The 13216-nt window shown below is 38.3% G+C and overlaps 1 protein-coding gene across 3 annotated transcripts in view; it reads left to right on the forward strand.

The window, feature by feature from the left end:
- The window catches only part of MPPED1 (metallophosphoesterase domain containing 1), a 68630-nt gene that overhangs the window by 3597 nt on the left and 51817 nt on the right, over nt 1-13216 (forward strand). For 2 of the 3 annotated variants that reach the window (XM_065032669.1, XM_065032677.1), the window contains exon 2: nt 10997-11262. In XM_065032669.1, the coding sequence (XP_064888741.1) occupies nt 11111-11262 (152 nt within the window). In that variant the 5' untranslated portion in view covers nt 10997-11110. Of the gene's footprint in view, nt 1-7801; nt 8244-10996; nt 11263-13216 lie in introns of those variants that run through there. The other variant, XM_065032688.1, reaches the window with a different exon arrangement.

The raw sequence follows: 13216 nt of genomic DNA on the forward strand, positions 1-13216 counted from the left end.
ACAAGTGTGACAGTTTTGTTGTGATTTGGAACAAGAATGGAAATTGTATTAGGATTGAAAAATAACCATCACAGTTTATATGTAGTAACTTGCAGTCACAACTGATTTGGGATTCATTATACTAACCTAAATAGAAAATGCTTAGCGTTTTCCATTCAGTCACTATTTAAAATGCCATTATTTACCATGGAAGTAAGATTTGGTTCATAACGCCATTTAAATATGCTGTACCATGTATAAATATAGGGAGCCGTACTAATATTAGTGCAATAAGGACTTGTCTTCTTTTTTACTCAGATTCAGAAATCTAGCACATATGTATAATACATTTCAATTGCAAGTATTTGCTGTTACTTGTTATGTAGTTTTAATTTATACATTTCCGCTAAAACCAAGCTTACTATACTTAGTATTTGTATGGCATGTCCCTCGACCTTTTAAATTCAGTTCCTCTGCCATACAGCCAATACAGCTTCCCTTATGTCAGGTGAGGATCTTGCCATTCAGCCAAAGACTGAAGCCAGCAGAGCAGCTGTAGAAGCGGCATATGAAGGAGACTGATGGTTACTGATATTTTTGACTGTTTTTTCTCTGCCTTTTCCTAATTGGCTGTTTTTCTCAAGCTCCCTCTTTGCCAGCTCTCGCAGTCGCTTCACTTTCCTTAACGTGCTGTGTCGCTCAAACATCCTGCATGCCACTTTATTTGTTATCACCTTATTCCTCCTCTCACCGACTCTATCATATCCCGTCTTCTCTCTCTTTTGTGACACTAATCCTGCTTATTTTTTTCCTTCTCCGTCAAATAAAATAGAAACATAGTGTTCTACCATGGCACTGATAATTTCTCTGCGTTGCTGTATAATTTTTCTCCCGTATCTTTTGTTGAGTTTCTGGAGACTGCAGGCTGTTTGGAGCAGAGACTGTGTCTATGGTTGTACAGTGCCTAGCATAGTTTGCTGTTGGATTTCATCTGGTCTGTGGACACTCATATGATAATAAATAGTAATACTGGGATTATTTCAATTTTGTGGAAAGCCTTTCTTTTGGTTCTTTGATAGTAAAGCAAAAAAATGCTCACTTGGAGCTCATCTTCACTGTATTGCTCTTCTGAGTTTTGACCATCAACACTTCATCCCTATTATGATTAGTTTTTGGTAAAGTTTAAGATGACTTGCCTAATGTAGAGGGTTGGGATGGATTAAAACTCAACCCCTGCCAGTAGTTAGCAGTCTAATACCTTGAACAAGAAATGAAACAAAAAAATGTTAGTTTCGACACATTTCAGTGGAAACCTCAGATTTGGCAACACGAAAAAACGTTCTGGTTTCACCAGGTCAACTAAGTAAAACAGAAGGGAAAAGAAAATCCAAAACTGTATAGTGAGTGCATTTCACTACTTGGATATTTTCCTCCTAAATATTTTTTCATTCTGATCTCCCTTTACTTTCCACCCCTGAACTGTTCGGCTTTATTTTAGCATCTTTCGCATCACTCAAAAATTTGTAGTCACTCCAAATAAAATTTGCCAAGGAGTTCTTCAGGCAGGCAGCGTATCGGCTGATGCACAGTGCACACAGCCTGGAGTCCCAAATCAGTGCCTGCTCAGCCAGCGTGATGGCTTCTACCTGAGCCAGCCTGGCTACCAGGGAGCACTAGGAGCACACTCTCCGAATAGCTCTTCTGAATCTCGCTTCTTTTATGGGTACCCTCTTCAGCTTCAGGGAGAGCAGTGATTTGAAGCATCCCTGTGTGAGAAAGGTGCTGTGGGACTGGAGGCTTTGCTAATCAGTAGGCTCCATTTTAGGTCTTAGAGAATATCTAGAGGTCTTTAACCTGAAATGCTCCCCTCCCAGGACTGTGCGTCTGGCACTCCCCCCATACTATCTCTTTTTCTTTAAAGGAAAGGAAAGGGTTTAGTTGCCTTTGTTTCAGTTTCCTGTGGACCACGTAGGGGGGCTCTTTGTAGACATGACTTTATGGGTAGGGAGGAGTGAGTGGCCCAAACAACCGTTGAGTATTTTTTCCTTACATCAGTCCCGGGGAGGATATCTGGAAAAAGAAATAGAACAAACCGAGTGACTCCCTGAACATTAATCGTCTGACATGTAGAATTTCAAAGGAATGGATGCAGCTAAATGAGTGAAAAGCAGAAACAACAAAATCAATAGGACAGTGTACTTCATTTTCAAAGTTTTGTGTCTAAGAGAAAAAAATGTAGCGTTAAGGATTTGCTTGATTCATTTTATAATTTAACTCCTGGCCTTAATAGAAAAAGATACAGTGATCTCAGAAGTAGTATCACTATAAATACATTTACATGTAAGCTGCGTTCTGCTTTCCACTTTATATATATTTGTGTGCTGCTGCTTTGGCATTTCATTCATCTTGAACTACAGGAATAGATTGCCCACTTCTATTTTCCATTCTTATGTATTGACACAGAGATCAGCAGCCTCTCATGAGCTGTTAGTGTTAGGTTTCTTTCTGAAATCAGATGACAATATTGGCAATAGAAATTCATCTGCAGCTGAGAGGTGTTGCTGCACAAAAAGGGAAGACCCTGGGAACTGTCTCACCAGTATTAACGTGCCTGTGGATGAAGCAGCAGCTCCCAGCTCCTGCTAAATTCAGAGCAGGGGAGTTGCTGCCTCTGCTGCTGGCTGTTCCAGGGGTGCTCTGTGCCATTCGCCTCCGCCTTGAGTCACCCCAGCACCTTTGCCGTCCTTCACCGACCCCACTGACCGGCACTGCTGGTGACCAATGCTGCTTTTGAATGCATGCGTGAAAACTACTCGAGCTGTCTGCTAAAATAATCCACTGCTCAGTGTTAGGCTTTGACATATTCCAGCGTAATTTTGGTATTGGAGTGAACAGCTAAGCCAGATGGGATGTATTCTGCTCTCAGATATGCGTGAATGATCAAATTGGCCAAATTCTGTGCATTTATACAAAATTTCCATTGAAATACATTTGGATAAAGTATGTAGCGCAGGCAAATGGGACTTGACCCAGCGGGGCTTGTACAGGTAAAGGCTAGGGTGTGAGTGTGAGGCCAGTTGTCACAAAAGGATGAAGAAAAAGAACATTTTTCAGTTAAAAATTAAGCCAAACCATTTCTTAAATAGATCCTGTTTCAGTACTTTGTCTTCTCAGTACATAATATTTTAAGAGATTCAAGAGCTTAATCAGACGACATGCCCAAATTACAGACTGAAATGTAGAATCAAGTCCCTGCAACCCTAATTTACTCCTGTTGGAATGTCCATTTTAGATAATTTTGCCACATAAACTGTATTTTCAGCTATTTTTCTTTAGAATGACTATTACCATTTTGGGACTTGTAATTTGTCTTTTATGAATGTATACTTATGATTTTCAGTAAAGCAGTAGATTTTGAAATACTGCCAGAGATTAAGGCAAATGTTTTAGAGTGAGGAATGGGTTTTGTGGCTTTTAGTTATTTTAGATTTTCTTCCCTAGAGGTAATTACTAAATAGATTAGCTACCTCTGCAGGTATTTTGGTGTATAAATTGAGTTAATATTTGGCCAAACCAGTATGTTTTTCAGGGAAAAGTTTCAGTTTTACTTAAGAAAAATGTATCAATTTAAGTATTTTATCCAAATATGATAATGCTTTACACATTCAGACAAGATCACATGTAGGGTTACAATAATGCATTTAGCCTTGACAAATATTGAGTCCGTTTGTAAATTTTAGAGTATTGCAGTGCTGAAATCTAAAATATATTTGATATATTGTAAAGGGAACATTTAAGGTGAAAACAAAGGAACATTATTAGGTTGTGTTTATTTTGTAAATTGAATAAACGAACAGTTATTTGTATGGATGAGAATTTGATTCAGAAAATAATAATGCTGATGAGCCAAAATAAAATTAAATCTTTTAAAACAGAATATTCAGTTACTGTAGATTTGGGACCCTAGGTAGGGAAATGAGAAAAAGTAATATAAAATCATACAATCATCATTCAAAATAAGACTAGTTAGGAAGGTGTCTAAATGGTAACTGCTTTAAATAAATTCAGAATTAGATTTCATAGGCAAATGTGCAATTCTGGTGTTTTCTGGATGTATTAATGTATCTCTTTTTCTGGCTGCCCGATCAGAACTTTGGCATATAGTAGGTGCAATATATTTTTGGAGGGAGCTTCACAGAAGTGGATGCTAGGGCATAGTTCCAAAAGACAAATAATTGATCTCATTTCCTACTTGCTACGTCTATATAATATTTTTATGACAGCTAAAGCTAACAAGTACATTAGTGTTCTTTATAAATAAGGTAATGAGAGAAATGTGTATAATGCTTGTGTTTGAGAGCAATGAAAGAAAGCTAATTTGAAGAAAAAAATAATTTCATTGAGGAATTTTGTCATGCATATTTGACAGGTCATTATAATCAGCAGAGGAAACAATGGTGTATATTTTAGCATGGTGAGAAATATCTTGGGAGATTTTGTTGTGTTTCTTTTAATGCAGGTTAAGATAATTGTAATCACAGAGAAATAAGAGGTCTTATTTAAGTCACTGATTTTTGTGGTGTGACAAAACAGATTGCTCAGCAGTACCCTGTAGATCTGCAGTTAACAAGTATGTGATATATATGGTGAGGCACTGATTCACATTTATAGGTGAAATAGGAGATTCTTAACAGGATAGATTTTCCATTTCTTCTCATGGAACTCAGTACTATTTTGAGGCATACAGTTAGCTCAGAATTAGGCCCCTTGGTTTTGGTTACACATGTGGGAATAGCTCTGACTTCCAGGGAAAAGATATGGTCACAAAACTGAGTATTATTTGACTGGTAAGAGTTGGCTGGTGCAGCAAACTGTCTCAGACACGTTTTAAAAGTCCAAAGAGTCGCCTTAATAAATCATGGAGATGGTAAAACTTCTTTCAGCAGGAGCCACTGAAGAGAGTGGAGGCTTATAAACAGCATGCTTAAGATCTCTTTCCATTAAAGATAAACCACAGGCAAAGGTCTTTGGTCATACCACACTGGAGCATATGTGTTCAAGTTACCAGATGAGGATTGTGAAATCCATGGTAAGAGCCATGGTAAAGAGTCATGTGTAAAGGTTTTATTCCAATTTTTGACCTTAAGACAACTTCAGGAACTTGCACAGCAATATATGTCCATGTTGTGTGCCGAGGAGCATGTTGCCATCTCATGGTACTCACAGAATGTATTGATGAGTGTTTTTTTTTTTCTTTCCTTTTTTTCCTGAGAGAAATCTGCATTATATTTATTGACTGCTTAAACCCGGGGATTTCTTAGCCAGCATGGCTGTGAAGTCAGAGCTGCCCTTCACCGGCGGTCTCAGCAGCGGAGGCTGGGGCGACAGGCCAGGCCTGGCGTGAGGGCCGGCCCCGCATGCTGTCTGTGCTGGGCATGGAGGCCTGCAGGCTTTTGAAGGCTGCCACACTGGCACGTTTCACCGCCGCTAAACCGGCATTTAGGAAAACTCATGTTCTCCAATGCTGTGCTGCCTTTGTAGCTGAAGTGGGGTTAGGTTTCCTGGCAGGATTTCTGTGTCACTGCATTCATCGTGAAGAGCTCTAGGAGGTTTGTAAGGATGGGAAACACCTTAAATGGCACCAGAGGTTATGAGATGGTAATTCAGATATCCTCGAGGAGTCTGGTCTTTTTTTAACACTATTGTTTAGTTCTCAGTGACACAAATTGCAGGTACATAAAGCTTTTGCTTTGGAAAAAAGCAGCTTATAAGTGTGTATTTCACTTCAACACATTGTAGTTTTATTTCTTGATTCTTAAAATGCAATGGGAAGTGTTTCTGTTGATGACAAATTGTATTCGTTTAGAAAGCCTAATGATTCCATCAGTAGAAAGGTACACGATCGACCTTAAAATCTACAAGTGTCTCAGTGACATTTGATTATGCTGCCTTCACTTTAAAATCCTCGTTTGTCAAGTGAGTCCAAACCAGTCTGCTAAGGGGAGACTCAGTGGTTTTGGTTTGCCAGCACTTCCATTCTGTTTCAGAAAACGATGAGGAGGAAGAAGAGAGTGTATCATGTTGGAAAAGGTTTTGTCTGCAGAGTGATTTGTTTGGCTCATACTTTCCCACAGAAAAATGCCTTTTTAGGATTATTTCACTATTCATTTCCCGATGGCAGAACTGAAGATAGCAGAGTAATTCCGTTGATTGGCTTCTACCTGAAGTATCTGAAATGGGTATTTTAGACAGCAAAAAACCTTTTGCATTTTCAGCATATGTCTCGTAGTAAGTGAATTGCTTTACTGGTTCCATTATGTTTGCTTGCTGCTGGTCAGTCTATAACAAGCTTTTTTGGGGGTGGGTTAAAACAAAAATAGTAATTTGTGATAATGAAGCCAATCACCAGTGGTTGTAGGAATGTTACTATGACAATTTGGACAATTGCTGCAGAATATTCTATAGCACTTTTTGGGGGGGTTTAAATAAAAGGTCTACTTCCCTGTGTAAAAGGATGACCTGGCAGTTTATAAAGAGTGCATAGTGTGCAGTATAGTGGAAGACCTGAACCCTTGATGAAGCTCTTTGAAGGGTTTCTGGTTAACAGTATACAAGATTTGCACAAGAAGCAAGTATGTCACTACGTGGTCTATCCCAAACTCTCATGCACTTCTTTAAGATATTTTACTGCTGTGGTCTTACTGTCTTTCCCTGAAAAAAATATGGCTTTGGTGTTTTATAGTTGCATGAAAATGCCTCTTTTTTTGATGCTACATTTTGTTTCTTCACTGCCTCCCCAAATCCCAATGTGTCAGACTCTCTGAACAAAACTCTCGTGTTTTCTGTAGCTAGCTCTTTGCCACTGATCTTGGTGTTGCCGACAGTTCCAGCATCCTCTTCTTTCTTTATGTCATCTCACTGTTATTAGTGCAGAATCTGGCAACTGCCTCTCTTTGGCTTTTGCCGGGATGTGCTATAACCATGTTGTGCTTCTTGACTTCCAGATTTTTTGTGACTTAGTGAAGTTCATTGCTCAACAGATAACGCCTTCACAATATTACCTCTTAATTTACGTCTTCTTTTTTATCATCATCGTCAGTATTTTGTCTTGGTTTTTAATTATTATTTCTCTGACATCCGCTTAGACCATGTTGTTTTCAAGTCTAGACTTGTATTCTGTGTTGCTGGAATAATTTTCAAGAAATCTCAATGTTTTCTTTAGGCTTGAGACAAAGGGTAGGTGATGGAGGGAACAGTGGGGATGATGGAATGAGATATGGTGAGAGACAGTGGATGTGAGAGTGAACTGAAGGATGAACATAGAATAAAACAGCATTTGTGAGTGAAGAAGTGAGATTAAAATAAAATGTTGGCTTGGAATGGAAAAAAAAAAAAAAGATAAATAGGATGCATAAAAAGGTTGGAAGATTCATGTAAAAGAGGGAAATAATTATACCAGCTATACAAGAAAGCTGTGAGATGAAAATACCAGAAATGTCAGGGTGAAAAAGTATAAAAATCTAAAGACAAAGATTTATTTGAGAACCTCATCAACGGACTTGTATGTCTGGGTTTAAACACCTGCCTAGTTCAGTTATTCCTCTGGAGACATGTTTCAGTCCACGTAGTTTATGGCCTGATGCAAAGCCTTCTGAAAACAGTGGAGCAGTGTCCAAAACAGTGGGCATTTGGTCAGAGCTCTGTGAACATGTGCTGGAGAAAGCAGCAGAAAAATAGTGTATTGGAGAATATTCCTGCCATCGGTAGGAAGATGGCTTAGCAGATTTAATAGCTTTTTCTCAGTCTGTGATTCTAACAGCCAGGTTTGTGATATTTATTTTAGTATTCATGTTCTTGCAGTCCTTTTTACATTTCTCTGCTTTTCCCTGGCAGACATCCCGCAGCTCCATAAGTCTGGGGGAAGAGGATGGTTAGCATGTTGTTGCTGTGGGGATTTGAGTCTTAAAGCCCTGTGTTGGAAATGCTGGGCATATAATTTTAAAACCTTTCATGCTATAGAGGCAGATAATTATTTCCCTGCTGCATTTTATACTCTGGTTTGGGAAGGGAAGAATTTTTAATATATTAAAAGAAGGAAAAAGTTACGATTTGGGGGACTATTGGAAATGGAAACAGAAAGAGGGGAGTAATGGGTGTCAGTCTGGTTATCAGTCAAGCTGGAAAGAGACAGCTTGTTCTGTCGAACACCAAGCGTGTTAGTAGTCAGCCAACCACTTATGCAGGAAAAAGCCCTAGACTGAAAGGTAAGGTTCAAAGACATCTGTGTATGTTTCTGAAATGAGCTTGAATTAAGTTTGCTATTGAATTATGCTTACTGATTATGTGTGTTACAGATCTGATTTTTGTTAAACATAGGCTATTCATATGATTGCTAGGGTTTGGTTTTTTTTTATTGCAGGATCTGGCTCTTTCTTCTTCAGTCTTGGATGCCTCTTATATGTCCAGGGTTGATGTTGGGTGACTGTCATTTGGCAGAAGGCTTAGCAGTGCTGTGGCATCTTTTTTATTTTTCCTTACCTCTAGTGAAATATGTTATCATCCCATTTTCTAAATGTTTATATGGTGGACTTCTTGCTGAATGTTTGTGGCTAGCATCCTCTCAAGCTGGCCTAATGGTGTGATTCACACACTCTCCCATGTGCAAGGATTGATTCCCTGTTTAAAAGAACTCTTCAGCATTAAAGGGTATACCAGTGGTGTGCTGGCTGTGGTTTGTTTCTGTTTGCAAACAAATTTGTTCTTTTGAGTTAGTTTGCCTGGGTGAGTACTCTTTTCCACTTAGCCAGAAGGAGGAAGCAGAGTTTAAGGGTGGATATTGGGGTACCTGCATACATCTGCTGTTTCTGCAGCAGATCTGATGTATAGCTTGAGAGAAGTAATAAAAGACAGGGCCCGAAGAAGAGGCTGACAGAAGGCGTTTTCTCGGCTGCTGTGAGCTCCTAAGAACTCACTAAGGCCAAAGGGAGATTCTGGGTCCCTAAGGCAGTGCCCTAACTCCTTTTCAGGTTCAGTTGTGCGTAAAGTGGGCATAATCCCTGAATTATAAAACAAAGGCTGAGTTTTTCAGGTAGCTTGAAATCCTTATGTAGAGCTGTGGAATCATAAATTATTAATCTTACTAGAGAATATTTCTAGAGGTCACCAGTTCTAATAGTTTCTTTCAAACAGAAGTAGGTTCACTTAGAAGAGTTTGCCCCCTATAAAATCTCTGACCTTGCCTATTCAAACGTCTTTACAAATGCATCATTTAATACAGGAAGCTCCTCAGGGAGGGTTCTTCACATCTGCCATCATAATTTCTTATTTCCTAAATGCAGCAATTTGTACTTGATTATTCTTACAAGGATCGTGCCTCCCGTCCATCCGCCTGCTCTGGCACATTCCTTTGTGCTGCTGCTTGTTCTGTAGCCTGAACACGGCATCTGAGAGTGTTTAAAATCCAAAATTTTCTTTGTTGTTATTCTGCCATTTCCTTAACCACTTAGTTCTAGGGGACAGCATGAAGGAATCTGTTCTTTTATTCTCAAACTGTTTTCCTGTGGGTTGTTAGTGACAGCAAGTTGTCATAATTTTGCAGCCATTCAGCAACTGAGCTGAATCTCTCATTTCAGTTTCCTAAGGACAAGATTTTCCAAAACAAAAAATACACAGCCACTTCTTGGAGCACTTAACATCTGTAGTAGTTAAGCAAAGGACTGAAGCCCAGATTTTTAAAGATGCTTAGGTGCTTGACTGCCACTAGAACTGAATTGACCTAAGTACCTGTAAATCGCTTTAAAACTAGGAAGACCTGCTGCATCTATCACTCTTGGTCCCTTCAGAATGGAAGTAAGGCATATCAGCAAGGTCACATAAAATACTTGTAGTCCTGCTTTCTAGAGGCTGCACATATTAAGTAAATTGCTGCGTTCTAGCATGGCTTTTCATGAAATACATCTTCTGAAGCAGATTATTTATATTCCCTAGAAGAAATGAGCCCTCGCTTGTATGAAAGCAAATATTTAAGACAGGCAACTTTTAAAAAGGATGCAAAATTATACTGTAAAAATACCTACCTTTATAGCTTATAATCCATTTTTTATTAAAACTGGGAAATAAAACCAAAATTCACATGTAAATTACTTTCTGCTGTTTCTAGGGGATGCTCTTTGCATTCCAGTTGGTTTAACTTTGCTGTTCCTCTACCCATTTTCAGTGCTGCTGCTCTAGACTGGCATAACCTTCAGGGAAAAATTTATTCCCAAACATAAAACCTGTACGGATTTTACTTTTTAAATATTTAATAACATTTAACTGTGTGTTAGCCTTTGAATCACTTTCTTTTCCAGTGAATCCAGAATGTTGGGCTAGTGCTGTCTGAGAAGAGAATGTTTGAAGGGGAGAGCTCTTCTGTTTCAGGAGTTCCTTCAGTGATACTGTAAAACCAGGAGAGAGTGCACAGAAGGCTGTTTGTTTTGTTTCTTAGGATGTAAAGAACAACTGCTTGCAATGCTTCCCAGTAATAAATGGCACCGACTTTCTGAAGAATTGGTTGAACTGATTCTTGTTTAATTAACTTGCATTTTAGTCTTCTACAGCAATGTATTCAATTTCGGGCTTGGTGGGCCTTTTTTGAAAGAGGATGGGGAATAAACATTCAGCAATGCAATAAAGAAAAAAAAGAAATTAAATTATTCTGTTGAAGAAGCATTATTATTTGACACACCATTCTGAAGAATGGCCGCCTTGTCTTTTAGATGTGTGTTAGATGTCTGAGATATTTGAGCAAGTTGCCCCTGTGTTTCTTTAACAAGTTAGTTCCACTCCCTGCTTCCCATCCCCAACTAAAGTATGTTCATCAAAATGCTGAGGTGGAAGGATTTGTGATGAGACCTCTGAGCTGTGTGTCTTCGTCCCTCCACGTCCCCCCTTCATCTTCATCTCATATTAAATAATGCAAATTCCAAACAGATTAACTGCCAAACAGTTATGCTCCATCTCTTCAATCTGCTTGTAGGTTTTTTGAAGAGGAGCGTGCTGAGTAGGTAAGGAGATGTCATGGTCTTCTTCCATCGATGTAGGAAGATAGCAGATATGATCGCCTGAACAAGACAAACCCTGCAGCGCAAGCATGGCTTTCGCCCAGTCACACATTATGGCAGCTAGAAGGCATCAGCACAGTAGACTTATAATTGAAGTGGATGAGTACAGCTCCAACCCCACACAGGCTTTCACGTTCTACAACATTAACCAGGGACGTTTTCAGCCCCCACATGTGCAAATGTAAGTATTATAGTTTTGTTATTGCTCCAGCACAGCCTTCTGAATTGTTATTGCCTTGTCGATGTGGTATTTGATGGATCAGTCAAAAAGAGTTTAAAGAACACTGTTTTGCCGCCTTCCTAATAATAATTACAATAAGGATACAAAATCAGTCTGTTCGGAAAGTACAAGTACTTTGCTAAAGGATGGGGAAAAGATCACTCCACCAATGTAACTTCTATATATAATATGTATTACAAAAAGAAGTAACAAGCAGTGGTAATAAAATAAGAGATGCTTCAAAGATTATACTTTCTGCAAACTTAATAACGTTTGTTTGCATTGTGCACTTGCTTATTGATGTAAATGGCTGTTGAAAATACCAAGCCTGTATCTGTACAACACATACTGTTTGGTTAGTTATATTACAGCTACGTATAAGGGAGAAATCACATCAATAAATAAGATAGTGTGGGCACCCATCCGACAACTTACTTTCCTGTTGATGTGCCGAAGATGCCAAGTGCTTAAAGAGTAATTAAAATAATGTGTTTGTTTCTGACTTCTTATATAATGACAACATCAGTAAAATTAACTGCTCTAAATGATTTACTTGTAATGTAAAGTAGAGAATTATAATTACAAAATGAAACCTGCCATAAAGTTTAAAGCCAGAAGGAAGAACAAAACAGTAAAGCTATTACAAATAAATTAAGTATAAAATTCTACTGTAAAATACTTTTATAGGGAATAAAAATGTCTGCACCATTTTATTGTGTTTATTAAAGAGAGAAGCAGCCTTATCTTTAGATCAGGAGGCTGGTTTTCATTTTTTTAAAGGAAATGTTTTTCCTTTAGGAAGACTGAATAAATAATCACCTCATGCACATTTTTGATATTTAATATGATTTGATAATTTACAAATGTAGGCCATGATTTCTGCAGTTAAAAAACCCCAGCAATTATGACTGATTGAATGATCTTTGTCTATTTAGTGAATGCTTATGTGCATTCATTGGCGTAAACAAAATATTATATTAGAAAATTCCAAAGACTAACATATATAACAGGGTGGCGAACAAACACTCAGTTTGTGGGGGCAGTGTATTAGCTTGTGGTCTTTGTTGGGACTTTTTAGGTACTATTGAAATGCAAACAGTAAAATGAGTTGAGTATTAGCACTGGGAAACATATTTTATTTATAGAACTGGCAAATGGTAGCAAAAGTACAAACAAAAAATGTGGGTTCAGAAATACTTTTACAAATGAAAATGCCAAATGCAGGTTGCTTTATTTTTTGAGGCTTAGCCATTCTTTGTGAGTATTCAGGTAGTTCCTGGGTACTCATGAATTTTTTCACTGGACTTAAAGCTGAATATCTTTACTGGGTGAAAAATAAGTTATTAGCATTTGCTTGGTTACTCAACAATATACTGTCTAAACTTCTAACCAGTAACAAATCATATTACTGGTGGGCTTGGACAGTCAACTGCATGATAGAAGTTCATCACCTAAGCAAGAAATTAGAAATAAACTATCCTTAGAAAAAGGCTCCTCAGAAGAGCTTGGAGGTCTCTCATGAATGATTAATACTGTTGAAGAAGCTTGTGCAAATAGAAAAACAGGCTAAATCAATTGATACATTTGCCACAATCTGACCTACTCTTTCTCTTGGTACAGAAATTTTAGGAAGTGTTCCTGAATAGCAGCAGGAATGCTTTTGCCTCCCACCAACGAATAGACTAATAACAAAGAAGGGAAAAATAGACAGAAAAAGTGTAACAAAAGCACCTTTTACTCATGTGATTGTTACGGGTGAAATCTTAGCCCTGTTTTAGTCCATGCAAGTTTTTTGTTAAGTTCAGGGAGGGGAAGGCTTTGCCTTGTCTTTATGTATAGTTCAAAATGGATAGGTTAGTGATGCTGCAGACAATCATAAACAGATTTCACATAGACCTGTTGACATCTGAACTCG

The sequence above is a fragment of the Columba livia genome, chromosome 1 (assembly GCF_036013475.1).
Source record: "Columba livia isolate bColLiv1 breed racing homer chromosome 1, bColLiv1.pat.W.v2, whole genome shotgun sequence".
NCBI lineage: Eukaryota > Metazoa > Chordata > Aves > Columbiformes > Columbidae > Columba > Columba livia.